Source organism: Trichosurus vulpecula, chromosome 6, assembly GCF_011100635.1.
Source record: "Trichosurus vulpecula isolate mTriVul1 chromosome 6, mTriVul1.pri, whole genome shotgun sequence".
Lineage (NCBI taxonomy): Eukaryota > Metazoa > Chordata > Mammalia > Diprotodontia > Phalangeridae > Trichosurus > Trichosurus vulpecula.
The window spans coordinates 80,429,549-80,453,604 of NC_050578.1; the positions used below are offsets into that span (position 1 = coordinate 80,429,549).

The window sequence follows — 24,056 nt, forward strand, 5'->3', positions numbered from 1 at the left end:
ACCTCAGCTCAAAGTTATTTGACAACAGATAATTCACTTGACTTTTGCTGAGCTTCAATCTCCTCACCTATGCAGTGAGTGTAACACATTTCATTCCTGGTTGTTGTGAAGTTTGAATCAGATCATCATAAGTATCAGATACTTTGTTAAGCATAAAAACCCTCTATATGTTTTCCTTTGTTGGTCTGCCTAGCCCTAACACTTAACAATATATTATCTAGAGACAGTTACGAGAGATTTAGTCAAAATTTAATGTATTTGTACAAAAGGAAGGAGGAACTTAGACCTGGAGGAAGAGTCTGAGCTTCTGGAAACAAGATTAGGGCAAACACAGTGTTTTAGAAAAGGTAGGATTAAACTAGAGACATAGAAACAAAAAAAAGTCATCAGCTCAATAACTGAGAGCAAAAGAACCTGATCGAGAGAATTCCCAAGAAAAGAAGGATGATTCCCCAGCTTCCCCTCCCAGTGCTTGCCTGTTTATCCAAAAAGGACAACAATAAATTATGCTGTTTCATTTCCTAAATGTTTCCAACAAACTGAATTTTGCCTCGACCACAAAGAAGCCACAGATTAACTAGAAATAGACAAAAATGCTACATTACAGAGAAAGCCTATCCTCTGCTTAGAAATTTTCTTAAATGAGGTCTTAGAGCAATTGTTACTAAAAGCACCTCCCTAAAAGGGAAAGAGAAGGGAACTTCATGGAGCTTAGGAATCATTTATATTGTCTCCTAGGCTTAAAATAAGCTAATTATTAAAACAGGTTATTACATATTTTATACACACATACATATACGTATATACATACATATGTGTGTCTGTACATGTATATATACATATATCTACACATATATATATCCAGGGACACATTCTATATCTATGGTTGTTGCCCTTTGTTCTTGAAGAGGACCAAAATGACATCACTATGTTAGAATGAAGTTACAAAATGCCTGACTGTGGCTGATCAGAACAATTAAAGTTCAGAACACTTTACCACAGGTTGGGCATAAATAGTCTATGTGCACATTTAGGGTAGAGTCTCTAAATTTTTGCATCTCATGTTTCTTTTGAGTTGCTTCAGCTCTACTTTTCTCATAAAGCATAGCACCCGCTCTGATTAGGGCATGCCATGCTAGGCAGTCCTGTGCCAGTGTCTCCCATGTAACACAATCAATTCCAAAGTTCTCAAGAGAGATCTTAAGAGTGTCCTTGTATTAATTTTTTCCTGACCACCATGTGAGCAATTACCCTGTGTGAGTTCTCCATAAAATAGTCTTTTTGGCAAGCATACTTTGGCATTCAAACAATGTGGCCAGCCCATGGGAGTTGTGCTTTATGCAGTGGAGTTTGAATGTTTGGCAGTTTAGTTTGAGAAAGGACCTTAATTTTCATTACCTTATCCTTCCGGGTGATCTTTGGAATCTTCCTAAGACAATTCAAATGGAAGCAATTCAGTTTCCTGGCATGGCGTTGGTAGACTGTCCAGTTTCACAGGCACACAACAATGAGTTCAATACAATGGTTCTGTAGAACTTCAGTGTGGTAGTCAGTCTAATACCTCTTCTCACCTACTCTTTCCTTCAGAGCCTCTCAAACACTGAGCTAGCTCTGGCAATGTGTGTATCAAGTCATCATCAATGTATAAATCCCTGGAAAGTATACTGCCAAGGTAAATGAACTTATCCATAGTATTCAAAACTTCTCCATTTGTTGCAACCGATGGTTCCACATATGGATGGTGTGGTGCTAGCTGATGGAGCACTTGTGTTTTCTTGGTGTTAATCGTTAGGCCAAAATTAGCACAAGAGAATCAATCCATACTTTATTGCATCTCAGCTACAGAGGCTGCATTGAGGGCACAATCATCTACAAATAAAAAATCATGAACCAACAGTCCCTCCATTTTAATCTTGGCTTATAGCCTTTTCAAGTTGAAGATTTTATCATCAGTGCAGTAGCTGACCCTATCATATATATGTGTGTGTGTGTGTGTGTGTGTGTGTGTACACACATATATGTGTATGTATACATATATATGTATGTATATATACATATACATATGAGAGAGAGAGAGATGTAATATGAATATAACTTGCAGCTCAAAGACCATTTGTAAAATCCTCTTTTAACAGTGGAGATTGATTAATCAATGTTTCATGCGTGCCGGAAGGGCAGAGTTGTCAAGAGTTCGGAAGAAGAGAAATTCTGGTCTTCTGCCTTCTGCTTCAAGGGAGAAAAAACATACTTCTAGACCCTCTCCAGATCCTTAAAATGAGAAAAAGACCCCAAGGAATGACTTGACATGTAGAGGAACAAACACTTCATGTCCCTCTTCCCAGATTTTTACTCTGGAGACTTCAGGGAATTTCACTTTGGGTGAGATCAGAGACTTCTGCATTTCCCTGATTCTTCCCTTGCCATTTGTTGCTGCTTTCTCCCTCCTCAGGTTACCTTCTACAGTTATCTGTGTACATGTTATATTCTCACAACAGGATTATGGTCCTTGAGAATAGGAAGGATTTTTTTTTCTTGGTATACTTCTTGCATTAACAAGCACTTGATTGAATAGAATTGATTCATGGCTAATGTGCTATAGCTTATTTATACCAACTGTTCATCTTTTCATTGCCCTTAAAGTTTTGATTCTTCCAGTACCGAAGCTCTGTAAGATTTGTGGCCATAGTGGGAGAACACTAACAACAAGGAGAGGGACAGTGAGATCATTAACACGTAGCTCACTTTTATATAGCAGTTTACGGTTTAGGAAATGTTTTGCTCAGAACGGTAGTTTATAGGTAGCAAAAATATAATTGTCCCCTTTTTATAGATGAAGAAACCGAGACTCAGAGGTGAATTAAATTTCCCAGGCTCACAGAGATCTCCTGGTTCCAAATTCAAATCCACTAAACTATACTGTCTTCCTTTGAAGGCACGTCACAATTTCCCAAATGTAATTTGGCCTGATTTTCTGTTCAATTTTGAACAAAACATAAGTCTGGGAAGAGAAAAAGGACATCCAGGCCCTCCCACACTCAAATTTTGGATCACCTTTGCCACATGTGTACCCTACATATATATCTCATTGCCGCCGTACTCTACTCTTCCAAAGGATATTTTGTATTTAAGGGAAAGTGTGCCCCCACATCTGGTAACTCCAATCCATCTCAGTCAATGTCTTTGTTAATGGGAAGCTGTTTCGACAATCTGGCTAGCAGCTGTTGTGGGGGTGAAAGACCAACACAAGCCCAACAACAAGAATGCTGCCAAAGCCCAGGTTCTTTTGATCTGCATTAGTAAGGAAAGCAACGTTAAGGGGTTGACAAGCTTACTTTAATTCAGCATATAAATACCATTCACTTAGTTCAGGGGAAAAAGCCAGCACCCTGAACTTCAGAGCAAATACAAACAAATTACAGACATTGACAGACCAACCAAATATAATTCATAGTTACCAACATGTAAGTTCAGCCGGGGAGCTCATAACAAGGGCTGGCCCAGAGTCACACGTGCCACCCCTGCTATGGGTAAGAGCAAAATGGGCTCTTAGCACTCAGTTCAACCAAGTACCCTTGAAGAGTTTGGCTTTTGTTTCCTTTGATTAATTCAATGTATTTCATTGAGTCTTACTAGGTGCTAAGCCCCAGGCCCAAACCCCTATTAGGTGGTAAGCCTACGTGGGTGTGAAGCTCCCAGGGTACTAAGGGGAGGTGCTAACTCAAGAGCCAATTATAGGAGCCTAAGTTCTGGTCATTCAGGTGACGTTTGATGATGTCTGAAATGGTAGAAGAAGAGAAGACAGAGCTATTTGCACAGGGCTCTCACTCTTGGTGTTGTGGAGACTCCTTGGGCAGCTGTAGCTAAGAGCCCTCCAGCTCATAACCCAGATGTTGGGACTTTGTTAAACTCTGGTAACTATGTATAGGGATTCGAATCAGACAAGGTATGTCTGTCAATGTCTGTAATTTGTTTGTACCTTGCTCTGAAGTTCAGGGTGCTGGCTTTTCCCCCTGAATTAAGTGAATGCTGTCTGTATGCTGGATTAAAGTAAGCTTGTCAACCCCTTCACCTTGCTTTCCTTAGTTAAGCAGATCAAAAGAACCTGTGCTGTTGGCAGCTTTCCAGGTACTGGCTGTTGGTGGATCTTACACCCCCCACAGAAGCTGCTAGCTGGATTGTTGAAACAGAAGTACACTAGTGAGGGGAAGGGGGAGGGGGTGAGGGCTCTAGGAGCGTTAAGAGAACTGTAGAGTAGCCCCATCTCTCTACAGACCCAAGTCAGAAGCACAAGTGCGCAAGTTAAGGTAGTACCCATAGGTTTTAAGATGTAAGGACCTTGGTAGGCAAAGGTTTGCAAACCAGCAAAAGCCTGCTTGTGAACATTATTTTAGAGGGCATTTGACAGGCATGTTACTAACCCATGACTGTGGTAGACCCAACATGAACTTTGTATTTTTCTAATGAACTGACAAAAAAATTTTAATTTCTTTTTTTTTTTTGTGGTCATGCTAAAGAGTCAGCAAAAAGTTACTCAACTCCTATGAGTTTGTTTTAGAACAATTTTTCAGTGAGTAATTCCACCCTCAACTATAAACTTGAGTTGTTCTTACAGATAGATGGGTTAATACATTCTTAAGAAATAATCTTACAATTTTCTAGCCGTTAGCTAGTCAGCACTTTGAAAAAAACATTTATTTTAAAGTGCCTTTTGAGCACAAGAAGCTGCTCGTTTCATTGACAAGATTTTAACTATAATACTTTAAAAGAAAAAAAGAAAGCAAAGTCAGCCAGTATATTATTACTTGTCATCTGTTATTTTCTTGACTTATTTAGAATTTACTATTTAAATTAATTTTTCTCAAAAAAAGGAAAGTTGCTAAAAATTGATTTTGTTGCCTGGAGATCATATAAAAGAGGTATATAATTCAGTTCTGGGGGAGCTACAAAATGTATGATTATTTGGGAAATCGATCACACAAAAACGGTCCCCAAATGTCATAAACTTTAACCATACAATTCTACTATTATGATTATATCTGAAGAAGCTCCCTCACTAGAAAACAGCATCTCTCTCTCTCTCTTTCTCTCTCTCCCTCTCTCTCTCTCTCCTTACATATACCTTATGGATCAGAACCAAAGAACCAACAAGCCAAGTACCCCACAACTTTTAAATGAATGACTCAATAAATGGTGGTATATGAATGGAACGAAATGGTTTTGTGCTATAAGGAGCTATAAAAATAAAGAATTCAGAGAAATATGTGGACTTGCGAAGCAGTTTGGCATAATGGGAAGAGAGCTGCCTTCAGAGTCAGGGAAGACCTTGGTTCAAATTCTATCTGGGTGAGATTGAGAGATTGATTGGCCCTGGCCAGCTCATTAAATCTCACAGTTTCCCCAGGCCACTTTCTAAGATGAAAAATTGCAAAGTAGGAGCCAATCTACATTGGTAGAGGGAGTCTGCTCACTGGAGTTCCAGATCACAATGAAATCAAGGTCTAATTTTTTTTAAGTGAAGATATTTGTCAAATGATAAGAAGAAAGCAAAATCTGAAGAATAACGTGTGTATGTGTGTGTGTGTGTGTGTGTGTGTGTGTGTGTATTTGGTACAACCATGTAAAAGAAGATTGATGGGGATGGGATCTGAACCCTTAAAAGGAAAAGACCATGTCTATGGAATCTGGACACCGGAAAGGAAAAGCCCCTGAACTTTCCCCACAAATTTCAGTAGCCTAGATCCTTGGTGTTCATCTGAGGCACCTGGCCCACCCCAGCCCAACTTGATTACTTAATTAGTTTACTTGACACTCCTTAATCCCATTCAGGCCCCTTTCTCCTTTACCTCTGGACCACCTCAGGCTATTTGCCACTCTTTGATCCCAACCAGATTTTTTCACAGTCTTTTTCTGTATGAAAGTACTAATTTTATCCTCATCAAATGCTCAATCACTGAAGGTCTCCCCACTCCAATCAGTGTCTTAATAAACTTGCTACTTGGACTGAAAGAAGGCTTGAGTGGTTGAATTCTTTTGAGGCAGACCCCCACCCTGTACCCTCGCATTTCAGGGTTCCTAGCACCCCTAGGCCACTCAAGATAACGTTGAAAAGTTCACAGTCTTCCTTCTTTTAAACTATGAGGAAATTACAAAAGTTTGTTGGTTGCATGATTATTTGCATTATTTCACTTAATAATTTCAGGGAAATAACTTGCCATTGGTTTTGGTCTGTTAAACCAAAATTTGTTCACTTTAAAAAGTTGCCAATCAATTTAGTATTTGGTTGAGTTTTAGTCTTCATATGTAATACCTTTAAAAGCATCTCTCACAAAAGCTATAGATAGTTACTGTATCTTAATATTATTAATTATATATAATAGTAATATATTAATATATAATATAATATATAATAATTAACAATAATTAATATTAATAATAAATATTAGTAACAATATTTTTACAGCACAGTAAGGTAACCGACTCTAGAACAGGATCATTTTAGTCATGTTTCAATGAGAAATCTGTGAAGCGATTCTTGGTTTTATTAGCATTCTGGGGAGATGAAGGAAAAGATCTGAGGGAACTTATTTTTTGAAAGAAGTGAGTTGGATCCTTATATTGTGAAAAGGTATAAAGAGAATTGTCAAAAAGACAAATTGATTGTTATTTTCAGAATCCTGAATGGTAAGACTAGGGAAAATATAGTGATTCCTAGGTTCTAAGGTGAGCAAAGTCAGCAGTTGTAGTGATGGTTAAATGTGATTTTTGCTAAATTCTTTCTCACAGCTGATATCATTTTTGTTTTATTGTTTCTTGCAATCGATAAATGGGACAGCTAGGTGGTACAATGGATAGAGCTGTGGACTTGGAATCAGGAAAACTCCTCTTCCTGAGTTCAAATCTAACCTCAGAAACTTAGCTAGCTGTGTGACCCTGGGCAAGTCACTTAACCCTGTTTGCCTCAGCTCCTCATCTGTCAAATGATGTGGAGAAGGAAATAACAAACTACTTCAGTATCCTTGCCAAGAAAAGCCCAAATGGGATCACAAAGAATCAGACATGACTGAAACAATTGAACAGCAGTTAATAAGGAGTATAGCCAATAACCATGATGTTAATTTATACCTATAAAACTGAGGGCAGGATGTTGATGTCAAGAGATAGATGTCATAGAGATAATGGGGAAAGAGAGTTTTCTATTTTATTAAACAATTAGCAAACTAGGTTGATGACCAGAGCTTATGAAAGAGATGCTATGGCTTTAGAAATCAATATGGATATATCAGAACTTACCCCCTTGCTTACCTTGGAAATCAGGATAAGAATGAATTTTTTAAAAGGAACCAGTTGTTGTTGCGTTTGCCCTTCATTCTCTAAGAGGACCATGATATCAGGGAGATGGTGAATTGACTTGCAGTTGACTTTGATTTGAGTGAGGGAGAGCTATGCAAGGTCACAGCCTCACTTTCTCTTCCAGAGTCATCTGGGTCCAGTGGCCTGATATTGATCAGGATGACTGAAGATGGCCCAGGATGCAATGGGAGACCCTGGCTCTTTTAGGCCTTTCCATGGACTCAGAGTGAGGCAATGCCCATTCAGTGAATAGGCCTCTTTAAGAAGTGAGCCAAAGGATGGCGCTTTTAATTAAAAAAAAATCAAACTAGAAGGGGAAGACCCTCAGGGTTCCTGGTCAAAAGAGAAACAATTACTATCGACATTCACTTGGAGCCAGGAGGGCCCAAAAGGAGCCAGTAACAGATGGAAAAAGAAGGGACCACCCCAACTAGGCTACACCTAGGTCAATCCTAAAAGCACATTGCAATTTAATTATATTTTTTAATTATTTGTAAATATAAGGTCTTTGTGTCCGACATCTAACAGATTCAGTAATTTTAGCCAAATAAACAAGATGATTGAATTCAGTAAAACGACTATGTCTGTCTTTCTACTGCCTTCCCTGCTTACTTAATATTCTTTTTCTGGTTTCCTATTTCCTTCCTTCCTTTCTTCCCTCTCTGTTCTTCTTTTTCTTCTTTCTCTTCTGATGTCAGATAAATAACTTGACTGAATGTTTCAATTTTCTCTCTTAAGGTTGCCAATTTGTTTCAGAACAGAACTCAGATGTCCCTTCCTATTTGAGGTGATGTTGTCCCAGTTGCAAAGGCCCCTCCTAAACTGCCTTGTAAGTACTTATATACTTACATACTTACATGAGTATATATTGTCTCCACTATAGAATGGAAGCACATTGAAGGTATGAACAATTTCAAATATTCCTAATATCATATATTGGGCCTCAAAAACTTTCTGTGACCCCGGGTAAGTCACTTAACCCTGTATGCCTCAGTTTCCTCATCTGTAAAAAACAAGCTAGAGAAGGAAATGGTAAACCATTCCACTATCTTTGCCAAGACCAAAAATGGGGTCATGAAGAGTCAGACATGACTGAAATGACTCAACAACAACAAAGACGGTTAATAAATAATATAGCAAACCACCTTGATATTAATTTATACCTAGAAAATTGAGAGTGGGGGCATTGATGTTAAGAGATAGATGAGGGAATGCTTATGAGGGAAGACGGTTCTCCATTTTATTAAAAAATTAACAAACTGGGGTACAAGCTGGGTGGTACAGTAAATAGAGTGCCGAACTTGAAATCGGGAAGATCTAAGTTCAAATCCAGCTTTAGACACTTACTAGCTCGGTGACCCTGGGCATATCACTTAATTCCTCTCATCCTATGTTCTGATCTGTAAAATGGGCAATAATAATAGGGCCTATATCTCAAGGTTATTGTGAGGATCGAATGAGATAATATCTGTAAAACGCTCAGTACATAGTAGGCACTTAATAAATGCTTGTTTCCTTCCTTCCACGAAGTAGATGCTGAATAAGTGGTCGGTCATTGATTTGTAGATATAAAGTGAAAAAAAATCTGGCATATTTCTCTTCAATTTCATTTAAGTCAGTATCATTCATTAAGTCCTTGCTATGTGTCAGGCATTGTGTTAGGCACTGGAGATAGAGAAAAAAAGGAAATAGCCCCTAACCTCAGAAAGCTTATATTCTATTATTCTAAAAGATTATTCTATTCTATTATTCTAGAATTCTATCAAACTAATGATCACTCAATGTAACTTTGTGATAGTTTAGAATTACTCAGGTATCTATCTGACTATATGCTTTAAAGTTACTACATATTGGCATAAAGTTTTCATTTTGGCATAGATGAAGGTATTGGGATGTTTAGCATAAGTAAGTCATTGAAACAACATAAGAAGAGAGTATGCTGCAGCAAAATTCATAACACTAACCTCCCTCGAAGTAATAAGAAGAATCACTATTTCAAAGCTCTGAAATGGTGTATAGGGTAGGGCAGAGATACAGGAGATTGTGTCTATGTCCTGGCTAAGTTCCCAATCTCTGGGCTTGATTGTTCTCTGGTCATAATTTCCTGAAGTGAAAACTCATTCTTAACTCTCTTCATGACATTTTTCTCAGGCATGTTCACTAATGTTTGTCAACTTCCTGGTCTTGTCTGTTCTCATCAGCATTTCCTGACTTTGCTGGCAAACCTGAACATTCTTTGGAAGTCAGATGTTTTGCCTCCAAAACCGTTTTTTTTTTTTATAAGGAAATAAAAGCATTTGCTAGGAGAGCTACCTCATTTCCTTTTCTTTGTTTCTTAACATGTTTTCAGGGCAAGGGGGTCTTTTCTTAAATTTTTGGCAATTTTCTTCTTATATTCTGGGAACATGATGTTGTTTGCTACATCACTAATGTCAGTAATCATTCAAGAAATATTCTTAACAAATAGAGGTACACAGCCAGCTTTAAAGGCTTGTCAGTTAATGTCTTCTTGTCACCTTCAAAAAATGTGAAAAGAAAATATATGAGATTAGAGGCTCATAGAATCATAGAGCTAGAGCTGTCAGAGACGGAAGGCGCCATCTCATCTACATCCTCCTTTCACAGATAAGACACTGGGTCCAGAGAGGAACTGAATTCACATCCTCCCATTCCAAATACCACACTTTTTTCATTGATGCTCAATGCTTGTGTGACCTGAGGCCCAGGGAGATTGAGTAACTTGCCTGAGGTCATATAAGTAGTCAGTGGCATGACCAGGATTTAAAAGGGTATCTCTTTGGACAAGTGACCCTGGACCTCAAGTCCCACAGGTACTGAGCATTAATGGAATGTGAGCATAGGACTGGGAGTCAGAGCTCAGGGTTCAACCTCTCATTTGTTACTCAGGAAATGATCACTAGGTAATAATCAAATGCAGAGACTAAGAACTGTATCCAGAAAATATCCAGAATACCATGTATCACCATTTCAGATAGATAGATAGATAAATAGATAGATAGATAGATAGATAGATAGATAGATAGATAGGTAGATAGATGATAGATGGAATAAATGAATAGATAGATGGAGAGAGAAAAACAGAGTGATAGCATATAGATAAGGGAGAAAGAGAGGGGGTGGAGGGAGAGAGACAGAGAGAGAGAGAAGGAGCATTTATTAAATACTCCATGTTAGGTACTTCACTAAGTACTAGGTATACAAATTGGGATGTTTGGGGTGTTCAGGAATAGCACCTCTGTTGTAAGGGCTTGCTGAGCCCTTTTCTGGGCTGCTTATCCACCTTTGGTGTCCACCTGATTCACTCAACTCTCACCTATGACTCCAAGAAGTTGTAGCGTGTGCAGCCGTGCTACCCTGGTAAATCATCTTGGCAGCCTGGCTAAATGGGGTTGAGAGTAACCTACAAGCCTCAAAACCACCAGTGAGTTAGGGGATGTCTACCCCAAGCACATGAAGACTTACCCCAGCAGCATGGGCAGATGAGAACAATTTGTTCCAAGGGCCATGAAAGCAGCTGAAGCAGGCGCTACAAAGCTCTAAGAGCTTGTTCAGACATCATCCTGGACCATTGCAGGTCATCTTGACTTTTGTCCTGCCGCTGGACTTCGATGATGCAGGAAGAGGTAGTGAGGCTGATGACTTTATATCCCCACTTCAATCCAATTCAAGCACAAGTCAAGACATCACCTTTTATATCATTGATCCTCTTCAAAAATGAAGGACAAATAATAAAGGTAGACAAATACAAGCAAGGAAGGCAATATCTGTCCTCAAGAAGGGCCCGTGCTATTTTAATAGGAAAAGACAGTACACAAAGGGGAGTTGGGGAGGGGGGTACTACTTGTGAAGATAGCCAGGAAGTGAGGTGGAGAACTAATCCCAGGTAAGATGAGGTAAACTATCATTTATCAAAGGTGGGCACAACCTTTGAGGCCAAGTTCAAGGATTTGATAGGGCCAGATAAGGATGATGGCTGGAGTGTGCAGAAAGTATAACGTGAAGATGTCCAGGAAATGGGGCAAAGGTACACCTCTGTGCTAGATAAGGCAAAAACTCACCTAGCAAAGACCAGAATTTCAAGAGTGAACATCTCTTAAATAGGATATTCACAGTTGTTCTATCACAAGGTACCCAAGGACAATCATACTATTCCTAAAACGCATGTCTTGATCCTGAGTTCAATGATATGACTAACACGATGCCACATATTCATGAATGATTTGCCATTGTGAACTTTGCACAGAGAGAGAAGTTATCAATCCCCAGATGACCTTTAGTAGTTATGGCTACTTTTGCTTAGTCCCCTGCCCTGGTGAGTCTCAAAACCTGGGAGTATATAATAGCTTCCAATAGGAATTTGATCTAGACCAATTGATATTTCTGTTTTTGCTAAGGGACCCTCCCTCTTTTAGATGGGGATGTGGTGTGACTTAAGTCGGGTCTCTAGTAAATAAAGGAGTGGACTTAGAATTAGGAAGACCTTAGTCCAAATGCTGCCTCAGACACTTATTAACTAATGTAACCCAAGATGAGTAACATGACCTCAGTTAGCCTCAGTTTCTTTATCTTTAAAATGAGGGGGTTGGACTAAATGATCTCTAAGTTCCCTCCTAGCTCTAAATCTATGATCCAAGAACCGCACATTAATATTTGGCTCAAGCTCATCCTGGACCAGATCATGTTTTCCCTAATGAATTTTTTTTCCACCCTGAGATCAAGCCCTGAGCATTCTCCAAGCCTTGGGCAATATGTGCTAGTCAGAAGAATTAATAATGATACCCATTCTATACTTCCTACTACAATACACAAACCATATTTTCCTGAGCTCCTTAGCTCAGTTACAGTTCACTCTTGCTAATTATTCTTCCTTACCTCCTGACTTCCAACTCTGGATAGAAATCCCTAACCTCCTCCACTTATGTTTTCAGAGGTGAGTCTATCCTAGCAATTCCTCTACATCTACTTATAAATTCATAAAAGGCTCTTAGATTCTTTGAAATTTTCCCCATCTAAACTATGGTTGAGTCACCTTAAGACTAAAACCACCTCAAATCAATTTTTTATTTCCTTGTATATATTTCCTGAGCTATATCTACCATCCATTTAAATTTCTATCTTCAGACAATCACAGCCATGGATTTGTGTTCAAGATATTGTTCCTTTAAAAAAACATAGCCTGAAATGGTCCATCATATATATATATATATATATATATATATATATATATATATATGTTTTTTTTTCTCCTTGAATTTGGTGAAGAAAAAAAAGATTGTTTTATGTCCAGGGATACACCACTGAAAATATTTAGGGACCAGGGTTGAATTTAAAATCAAACTCCATTTTTAAATGTCTACTGGCTTCATTCATTCCCCATGGCTGTGGTTGGCAATAACTGAAGTTGCCAGTGATTATTTGAATAACTGGAAAATAACTATGAAATTGTGCATTGCATCTATGACGAAGAGTCTGTTCATGGTCATGGATTGGATAGTAGATATCCATAGTATATAATGGATTCCCCTCTGAGTCTCTTGAGACTCCCATTCTACTCCAAGTTCTGCTCCAAACTAGCTCTAAGAACTTAGTGAATTCATTTGATTTCAATAAATGAGTTTGACTGGATTCTTAAGGCTCCTTTCTGCTCAATATTACATGTAATGTTATCATTATGATTCTACAAATTACAGGCTAAAACAGTGGGCAGTTTTAAAAATCCAAGGGATTAAGGAAACAAAGAAAATTGAATTTATTTTTGTTCATTTTCATCTACTCAGATGGCCTCTGTAGCCCATAATAATCTGGCTGCTACAGACCATCATGTTATGGCTTTTCAAAGACAACAATGAATTCATTTCATGTGCTACAGAAATATATTAAACAAAAGAGACTATTTTCTTCCTGTCCTCTATTACCCTTATGGGTGATAGTCTTTAGGAAGTGACTGGCTTTCCCCACCCACACTTGTTCAGCTAGGTATTACAGGAAGCAGCCGTGGGGAATTTGAATATCCTTGCCCATTTGAACCCAGAGAAACTTGATGATACATGAGAAATAATTCGGTCAAAATTGCAATGGTTTGTCAGGGTTCTGGACACCTGTGCATGCCTAGGCAAAAGACACACCATCTAGGTGCCAGAGGGAAAAGGCATGTCAGGCTCTGGAGTCACAGTGATTTAACTTAGTTATCTCCTTCAGGTGACTGAGACTCAGTTGGAGATGGTAGAAACAAAATATTTCTGATCTCCATACGGACTATGGTCAGAAATTGGCAGGAATTATAAGTCAAGGAAGACACCAACTCTTGAGAGGCTTCCCTTATATGTTATTGCCCAAGGACAACTGTATTTCCCACCAAGCCAAAGAAACTCTGGCATAGTCTCCTCAGAAACATAACTAGGGTCATGTTATGAGGGCTTTACCCCAGGGCCCTGGCAACAGTGGAGGGGACATGCTCTTCCTTCATCCTCATTTCTCATGCCTCATCATACTCTGCTGACCTATGCAAACCCCATTCCCTCATCTGGCCCTGTCTCTAGGGTCTGGTCATCATAGTACCATTTCCAAGGGTCCACTTTGCCCCTGCCCTTTCCCAGCCCTTACTGGTGCATAGATGGTAATCTCTAGTAATCCTCAATGCAATTGTATTCACACTCTAGTTGTTGCTTCCTTCCACCTCTCATCTCCCTCACTTCCAACTCTTTTTGCTCTGGAACAAAGAATTCCTAGTGCCCATTCTCCTTTGCACGGGGCCAGTGGCAAAAACCATTTTTTTCCTCTTGAAACTGCACTAAGATTTTGGGGAAACCCTGGATAGTCCTAAGGAGAGTGTGTGTTCCTGAAAATCATAGGAATGCTTGGCTTCAAGAGGAAATTTGTCCTGGCTCCGTGTACCAATACAGAACACACACTGTCTCGCAATTTGTAGTCTTGGGAAATTGCCTGGGCAGGGATAAGTTAGGTTACTTGCCCAGGGTGTCAGATTTGTGGTTTGTGTCAGGAGTAGGACTTGAATACAGGTTTTTCTTCCTTGTAGACCATCTTCCTATCCATTATGTCAGACACTATAGAAAAAATACACAATGAGTAATTCTGACCCCTATATTAATTGGCCTTGCCTTTAACTGCCACTTTGATGATTTCAGTTATCTATCTCTGTCTTTCTCTCTGTCCCTCTGTCTGTCTCTGTGTGTTTCTCTTTTTCTCTCTCTGTCTCTGTCTGTCTCTGTCTCTGTCTCTCTCTCTCTCTCTCTCTCTCTGTGTGCGTGTGTGTGTCTTTCTGTGTGTGTCTCTCTGTCTCTCTGCATCTCTCTGTCTCTCTGTCTCTGTCTCTGTCTCTCTGTCTGTCTCTGTCTATCTCTGTCTCTCTCTTTCTTCTCTCTGTCTGTCTCTGTCTCTGTGTCTCTGTCTCTGTCTTTGTCTGTCTTTGTCTGTCTCTCTCTATCTCTCTCTGTCTCTCTCTGTCTCTTTGTCTCTGTCTCTCGCTCTGTCTCAGTTTTACTTACTGGATCCTTTCCTCCTATTGCCAAGATTCCATCCTTTAAAAAAATCAAATCAAATCATCCTTGACCCTGCCATCTCCTTAAGTTCTCATCCTATATCTCTGAGCTCCTAGAAAAAGCCTTCTACATTCTATGCCTCCCCTCAGAACTAGAACCAGGCCTCAGTGACCAGAATATTCCTTCTAAATTCTTTGGGTTGTGATTAGAAGGATTTAAAGAGTTCTAAAAGCACTTATAGGGCAGGTAGGTAGTGCAGTGGATAGACTGCTAGGCCTAGAGTCAGGAAGACTCATCTTCCTGAGTTCAAATGTGGCCTCACTTAGTAGCTGTGTGACCCTGGGCAAGTCACTTAATCCTGTTTGCTTCAGTTTCCTCATCTGTAAAATGAGCTGGAGGAAGAAATGGCAAACCACTCCAACAAGAAAACTCCAATTGGGGTCAGGGAGAGTTGGACATGACTGAACAACGGCTCCACAACAACAGCATTTTTAGTTCTCTAAGAAAGAAGGCTGGTCATTATTGGGGCAGATCTCAGTGACAGGAGTGTGAGACGATAGTTTGGTTCATGGTGTCCTTGCCTCTGGAGGATGTAGATCACAGATGACTAAGAAGTAGGGAGAAAAGCCCTGCCCTAGGCACAGGGGCCAGTCCCCTCAGTAAGCTCATGGAAATTTCACCCTCCACCTCTCCCACTTCTGATCACTCAGCTGCTTGTCTTGAGCTATGAAACCAGGCTCTGAAACTCAAGAAAGACTGGGACCACCAAATGAGCCTCAATCATATCTCAGAATGTCCAATTTCAGCAGCTTAGCTAGAAGAGCATGAGTCAAGAAATCTGAATGTTAGTCTCTGCTGAACAGCTTTGGGCTTATGTTCCCATATCTTTCAAGTAAGGCTATTCAACAAGATGGCCTCTGGCATCCCTTTCCAGCTCTAACAGTCTACCTCATCTTCAAATTCAACAAGAACATAAGCCACTAGGGATCTCAGAGGACATATAGCTCAGCCCCCTTCCTTTTACAAATGAAGAAATGGCAGCCAAGGGAGACTGTGCCACCTCGAGATCACACAGATATCAATGGTAGGATTCACTTCAGAGCCCACGCCCCTTCCATGTGCCCACACTACCTCCTTTCTACATGAGCTTCAGAAAGCATGAACTTAGTTTCTCAAATGGGGTCTGAAGTGGAGCTTTAGTTTTGCTTTTTTCCAACACAAAAGGAAGAACTTAATTGAGAAAATTATTTTCTCCCAAAATTGATATTCTGTCATGATATTTTATGCAATAATTTTAGGGGGCTTTTAGAAGGGATAGTCAATCCTTGGCTTCAAGTCCTCTTTCAGACCTTTCTCCCAAAGCATAACATTTTCCTACTAAGTGTGTAAAAAAATGGAATTTGTAACCTAGTCAGCAATAATTAAAATAGGCTAATATGGAAATATGTTTTGCATGATTTCACATGTATAATTGGTATAATTATATTGCTTGCCTTCTCAGTGTGTGGGACAGAGGCAGGAGAGAGGAAGACAATTTGGAACTCAAAAAAAAGAATGTAAAAAGTAAACAAGAATAATTTTTTAAATAAAATAAAATAGGAATGATGTTTCTGCCACTTGGGGACAGGCCTCCCAATAGTATCCAGGGAATTCCCTCCCCCTTTCATGACCACCCCACCCAAACTGAGAACCTTTTCATGTAACTGGGCCCAAACCTGATTTGTGGCAGTTGCCCTGGTGCAAAAATTAAATAGATTTAACCATTGGGGTGCTTAAACAAAGAGTTCTCATGGAAATTACGAGGCAAAGAAGTAAGGAATTCAGTTCTTTTTAAATCAAAATGTGCATTTTTATTGAAAGAAAACTTCTAAGAAATCTAAACAAAAAAACTAGAATAAAGCAAATGTTTACAAAGTTGGCAATAAGTTACATTTTTCATAAATATGCTCATGCTCCCAAATTCCCAAAAATATTAGGAAAACTTTTCCCAGACATAATATAAAAAAGTTTTCTCAAGTTAAGTTAAATAAATAAACTATGGTAGTGACAGAGTACAACCATTTAAATAGACTCATAACAAAGTTATGACACTATAAATAATTTCCCCACCAAGAAGAATTCTGGGACTTTGGCCCAGTAGACTTTGCTGTTTCATTTCTTAAACCATTCTAGATTCCAGAATTAGGGCAGAAGTCCTTAATCCAAGTTTCCACTGAGGCCATCCCTCCATGGATACTTCTGGAAGGCAGAATCCTGTTTCTAACAGTGAAGATAGGAGGAATATCGAGTATTCCTCAGGTCTTAAATAAAATACAACTTCATTGTCGTTTTGTCCTCACTTCCTATCAGGGCAGTTTTTATCATCCAGCTCCAACTCTATACATCCTCTTAATAAATACATAAATAGTAAATATCTAAATTAAATCATAGTTGAAAACAATAACATTATGTTGTCTGACCCCAAAATGAAAAAGCAGAAACAGCTTTGGCATTGTTAACCACATAATGAACATGCCAGTGAGGTAGGAATGGGTGGGTATTCTTGAGCAGTTACAGAGATAAAGAAATTGAGGCAGAGTGAATCAGTGGCTAAGTCAAGACCCGGCTTCCTTGATTCTCTCGTCCGTATTACATATTTTAAAAAGAAACGGTTTTCCTGAAACTTCATTGGCATCTTCATGGAGCGATAAATCCAAGACAAAGAAGAAGCCCTTCCATTTTATTGTGGCTTATTCTCAGCTCTGAAATGGAAAATATTTTAAGAGATTAAACAATGCTACAAAAGGGAGCCTTTGAATACACATCTTTTCAGGAACTGAATAGCTTCTAAGCTTGACTTTGCTCTTTCTTTTGAGTCATTTTTAAGTCTTTTTTTTTTTAAAAGACATCTCTTTGTTGTATATTTAAAAAGAATAGCAAATTGTACATAGTAGATTTGCAGTTTCATGTGCAATCATCTCTTTTAATATACTATGTTATGGAAAAAATAATGCCATTGGTGGCAGTAGTAGTAGTAGTAGTAGTAGCAGCAGCAGCAGCAGTAATAGCAGTAGTTTCATTTCTTAAGCCATTCCAGATTCCAGAATTAGGGCAGAAGTCCCTAATCCAAGTTTCCACTGATGCCATCCCTACTAGTAGTAGTAGTAGCAGCAGCAGTAATAGTAGTGTAGTAGTAGTAGTATAGTAGTAGTAGCAGTAGCAGCAGTAATAGTAGTAGTAGTAGTAGCAATAGTAGTAGTAGCAGTACTTCAGGAGTAGTAGTAGTAATAGTAGTAGTAGTAACAGTAGTAGTAGTAGTACTTCAGGAGTAGTAGTAGTAATAGTAGTAGTAGTAGTAGTAGATGTAGCAGAAGCAGTAATAGTAGTAATAGTAGCAGTAGAAGCAGTAATAGTAGTAGTAGTAGTAATAGTAGCAGAAGCAGTAGTAGTAGTAGTAGTAGTATAGTAGTAGTAGCAGCAGCAGCAGTAATAGTAGTAGTAGTAATAGTGATAGTAGCAGTAATAGTCATAGCATTAGTAGTAATAGTAGTAGTAGTAGTAGTAGTAATTTAGTATAATAGTAGTAGTTTAATGAGTAGTACAATATAGTATAAAGTAGTATGATGAAAGGAATTTGGAGTCAGTTAAGACTTCAAGTCCAGCCTCTGATGCTTGGTACCTGATGGATTTAGACAAGCAACCTAACCTTTCGGAGCTTCAGTCTCCTTATCTATAACTATCCATCTTAGCAGGCATTTTTATCTGACTGATTTGTTATGGGGATCAAATTAAATAATGCATATAAAATGCTAATAAAAACTTAAAGCAAACTACATAAATGGCAGTTGTCACAATTATGGTTATTTCTTTTATTAAAAGGGTAGATGCCAGAAAGAGGAAAACAAAATAAACTACTCTGGGACATGAGAAAGGAATGGGCAAATTGCATTCGTTGAGTCTGATTTTCCTGATTGTTTATCTCCTGATTTTGATTTCTCTGTGAGGAACAATGCTCTACTCACCTCTTCAAAAAGATTTGAAGAACTTTCTGCACCCACTTTGCATGAGGGTCCAGGCAGAGCTCTCTATTGTCCTGAAGAGTGACCCTAAAAAGAGAAAAATCATGATGAATAATGATCTACTCTGAAGGGTCTCTTTGCTACTCCCCTCTCCAAGTCAGTGAGAAATGGAGCCATTCAATCAGAACACTGAGATTCCCCCAAAAGCCTCTCCTTAGCGTACAGGGAGCTATGTTCTTTCATTCAGGACATCACCCTCCAGGCAACTTTTTCCTTTGCCGTAAAAGAATGATTTAGCGTCAGAGAATTCAAAAGGTCCAGGGGAGAACATTCAGGAGGGCTATTACTCATGTCACACAAATGACCTGCGTCATTGAAGTCAACCGATGGCTCATACTAAAATATTAAGATTTGGGGACTTTCTGCTCTCCTTTTAATTTATCTTTCACTCTTTAGAGCAGCCATGTGCCTAGTTCCTCATTTCATTCTCTGTAACGTCTCAAAGAAATTATATTTAAAAATGAAAAAGAAGCCTTTATAAGCTCCACAACTCAAAAATGTCAAAGTGTTTTTCAAAGTCATGATAAACTTCTGTAACCTTTTTTGGAGTGTCAAGCTAGGCCTCAACCTAGAAATTAGGGAGGTAGGATGATGGGGAGCCAGAGCACTGGCCTAGGAGTTAGGAAGACCTGAGTTCTGAGGAAGACCATTCTGCCTCAGTTCCCTTATCTGTCCAGTGGGGATAATAATAGCACCTACTTCACAGGTTATCGTGATAATCAAAAGAGATAATATATGTAAAACATTTTTTGAAAATTACCTAAATGTTGCCTCTTGTTAATATTTAACAGCTAATTGTTAATAACTAGTTACTGAAGAGTGTTAGGTGGCACGGTGGATAGAGGACTGGGCTTAGAATCAGGAAGACATTTTTCTGAGTTCAAATCTGGCCTCAGACACTTATTAGCTATGTGATTCTGGGCAAGTCACTTAACCCTGTGTACCTCAGTTTCCTCATCTGTAAAATGAGATGGAGAAGGAAATGGCAAACCACTATAGTGTCTTTGACAAGAAAACCTCAAATGGCAATCATAAAGAGTCAGATATGACTGGAAAGACTGAACAACAATTATTGAGGCTATTAATAATTAATAGCCTCATATAATCAGAGTTTGTGTAATTTTATGTAGGTTCTTTTCTCCTTCTCTATCTAAATTGGAGTTCTTTTAAAAGAAGACTATATCCATGCCTCCCTGAGAACAAAACAGATTTATGAAAACCACAATTTACTTAAAATATCAATAACAGGGGAATTATTTGCTCTTTTAAAAGTTTACCATAGAAATTTATTAAATATCAATATTCTATGGCATGTGTTAAAATGGTTATATTACCCCAAAAAAAAACAATTCCATGAAACTTTTTATGAATGCAGCCTTGGCTAGTTTGGATTGAGACAGATAATGGGGACATCTCAAGTTAGGTGGGTTCTCTTGATTCCTTTGCAATTACTATCATCTCTCCTTTCCCTTCTTCTCCTCCACCTCCCCCCATCGACTTCCTCCCCTCACCTCCCCCCACCCCATCTCCTAAATGAAACCACTGGTTCCCTTTTGAAAGTACGTACATGATTTCTGTGTTTTTGCAGTGTGGTCCACTGTCAATCATTCTCAGCTCCTTAATGAGCTTGGGATGGAAAGGTGTGGAATGAGTTTTGATGCATTGACACCGGAGTTCTGACACGGCCTGAGGCAATACAGCAGCTGGGAAGGAATAAGGGAATAAGAAGTGTTAGTACTAACCAAAAATCAGCTCCATCAATCCCATTTTGAAGATTTTGCTGATCATGAAATTAATTGGTGATTTTGAAAAATTGTTGCACATCTTATCATTAGCACATAAATTCCTCTAAATCTGAAACCTGATCTCTAATCAGCCACAATTTGTTTCTCTAAGAACAGTTTTCACAGGCTACTTTTTTTTTTTTTTTTTTTTTTGGTGAGGCAATTGGGGTTAAGTGACTTGCCCGGGGTCACACAGCTAGTAGGTGTCAAGTATCTGAAGCCAGATTTGAAATCAGATCTTTCTTACTCCAGGGCCAGTGTTCTATGCTCTATCCACTGTACCACCTAGCTGACCTCACCGGCTACTTCTAATGGGATTTTATTACAGGTAAACCTTTGAAGTCATTTAGCAAATGCTTCCCTGTTCATTTATCCTCACATTTCTCTCTATTTGGTATGGAATGCTTTCCTGTGATGTCAGAGGGCCATTCTACAGAAGGCAAATAAGGTAGAAAAATAGGTGAAATGGCAAATAGAAATGATGAATTTATTAAATGAATATTTTGAAAGTTTTACATTTTAGCCAATATTCCTAGTAATGCTACCAACCAAGAGGCGTCCAGTAAATGTTATCAAATCATCAGAGCTGCTAATTGTTCAGGATTCCCATGTCTTTCTACAGATATTAGGGTGTCTGAGAAACCATGGATTAGGAACATTATCATGTGCACAAAAAGTAATCTAGGCGTTTGTCAAATTTTGGCCAGTTTGGTCAGACAGCAAGCAGTCTTCATGAACGAGTCTCCAAATACAATATAAGGACAACTCATAGTCATGTGTAGATGCAATCCATACCACACTCTGGAATGTAGAAGTGTATTTGTGCTTCCATTCTTGGCAGGCATGCACATAAGTACACACATTTGTTATTACACGATTATAGCTAATATTACATAATAACAGCAAATGTTATTATAATTAACATTATAATTCTATTATTAGCATGTACATAGTTCTTTAAAATTTGTGAAGTGCTTTTTAAATATCACCTTGTTTCATGTGCATAACAACTCTAGGAGGAAGGTGCTATTATTATCTCCTCTTAACCAGGGAGGGAACTGAAGCCGATAGAAGGTAAGTACTTGCCCAGGGTCATACTGCCAGTAAATGTTTGAGAAGGAATTCGAACTTAGGTCTTCCTGACTCTAGACCCAGAGTGCTCTATCCACAGCACCACCTAGTGGCTCTTTCTACTGATTCATTTGAAAATGCCTTATTCACATTTTGTTTTAGACCTATATGTGTAACATGCATGCATGTATATATTTGTTTGTATGTGTGCAAACATATACACAGATTGCAGACATATATTGTGTGTGCAAATAATTATAAATATGTGTATTAATATGTGTGCATGTGCATGTATGTGTATCTATGTGTCTATACATTTGTATATATGTGTGAATACATTTATGTATATTTGTACACGTGTGTGTGCATTTAGGACCTGAACAGCAATAACAAAAATTGGCATTGGCATAACGCTATAAAGTTTGCATATGTTATCAAATTGGAGCATCACAGCAACCCTGTCAGTGAGATATTATTCTCCTCATATTACAGATCAGGAAGCTGAAGTCTGAGAGGATAGATAATGTCTCCATAAGTTTACAGCTTATAAGCACTAGAGGTAGGAATTATGGAAAATTGATCTCTCCAGTCTCATTAGCATTTGCCAAATTCTATCCTTGATAGGTGGTGTGTTGGATAGAGCATTGAGTCTATGGTTGGGAAGACTCATCTTCATGAGTTCAAACCCTGCCTCAGATGTTTAGTAGCTGTGTGACCCTGGGCAAGTCACTTAACCCTGTTTGCCTCAGTTTCTTTATCTGTAAAATGAGCTGGAGAAGAAAACGGCAAACCGCTCCAGTATCTCTGCCAAGAAAACCCCAAATGTGGGTCACAAAAAGTCAGACATGACCGAAAAATCACTGAACAACAAATTATTGCTTTAGGATAAACTGGTATAGAAAGGACCTAAAAAAAAGAAAGCGGATCCAAAAGGAGTCTATTTTCTTTTGTGTCCCTTGAAAAAATAGTTTCCTTTTCACAATATTACAATTTGTTTTCCTAGAAATACATATTTCTAAGCAGGAACCATATTCAGAGAGTGTATCTCCTTAGTCTGAATGCTGAAAAAGAGATCTACTCACCTTCATTCAGTGCTACAGAAACCAGGAAGATAGCCAGGAGGGCGCCCAGCAGCTTGGAAGTCATGTTCACAGATAGTTTGTGGTTTGGTTTCCTCTGGCTTCCTATTGGCTGTCAGCTGGAGCTCTTGTTAGCTGTGCTGTTTCTGAGGCTTTCTGTTGGATGGAGCATGCTAGTGGCTCTTTTATACAGTTCCAATACTTCTTCATTGTGGGCATTATGTCAGAGGAAATTCCACAATCTGCAACCCTGCGGGCATATTGCATTAAACTGAGTCATCCTACTCTGAGTAAAAACCCCGTTAGAGACTTTTCTCAAGATCATGCTTGTTTACATAATACATGACAGTGGCCACGCTATTAATGGATATATTTGCATATTAAAAAAAAACCTTTCAACTTGATTGTATCCCTATGGGTTTATTTCTATTTTTCTTTTTATTTATTCTACTTTACTATATTGTATAACAACTAGTTGCACAAGTATTATTATTATTATTATAGGGATTAATTTATTTGGCCAAATTTTTTTTCTTCTATAAATTCTCTCATCCTCCCCACATATCCAATTAGTTTCCAAATCTTTCATTTCTATCTCCATAGCAACTCTCCATTCTCTTCCCTATAATATTCACCATTCTAGTTTGTACCTTCATCGCTTCTTGACTACAGTACTGAATTAGCCTTTTTTTCCCCACTGTGCTTTTTCCTTTACTACCCATAAAAATCATTTGATTCAGTATAGCAAAAGGATGTAGATACACACAGATATAAGCATAGATATAAAGACAGAAAGACAGAGACAGAGAGAGACAGAAACAGAGAGAGACAGAGAGAGAAGGAGGGAGGAAAAGAGAAAGAACACATACTGGACTGCCTGGGAGCTAAATTATCTTTGGTCATATCTCTATTAGATTATAAATTCCATCTGGGTAGATAAGGCATATCTTTCTGTTGTATATATAATATTGCTTATGAATGTTTCTATTAATGTTTGCCAAGTTGATTTCAACTGAATTGGAAACACCACATGTATTTGGTTTCAGGAGAACTGAATCCAAGTCTCAGCTACATTAGCTGCATAGTGTTGGGCAACTAATTTACCCCTTTGTCCCTTAGATCCTCATTGGTGAAACTAATGGACTGAATTAAATGAATTTGAAGGCTTTTTTCAACTTTAACATTATAAAATTC

The 24,056-nt window shown here is 38.5% G+C and overlaps 1 protein-coding gene across 1 annotated transcript; it reads right to left on the reverse strand.

Annotated features, from left to right (window-relative positions):
• Positions 1 to 16,697: 16,697 nt before the first annotated feature.
• LOC118853673 (interleukin-8-like) lies at positions 16,698 to 23,022 on the reverse strand. Its single transcript, XM_036763856.1, has 4 exons — positions 22,866 to 23,022; positions 20,496 to 20,631; positions 18,872 to 18,955; positions 16,698 to 17,611 (listed from the first exon to the last, which is right to left on the reverse strand). The coding sequence occupies exons 1-4, from the start codon at positions 22,927 to 22,929 to the stop codon at positions 17,590 to 17,592; spliced, it is 306 nt and encodes a 101-aa protein (XP_036619751.1). The 5' UTR covers positions 22,930 to 23,022; the 3' UTR covers positions 16,698 to 17,589.
• Positions 23,023 to 24,056: the final 1,034 nt, after the last annotated feature.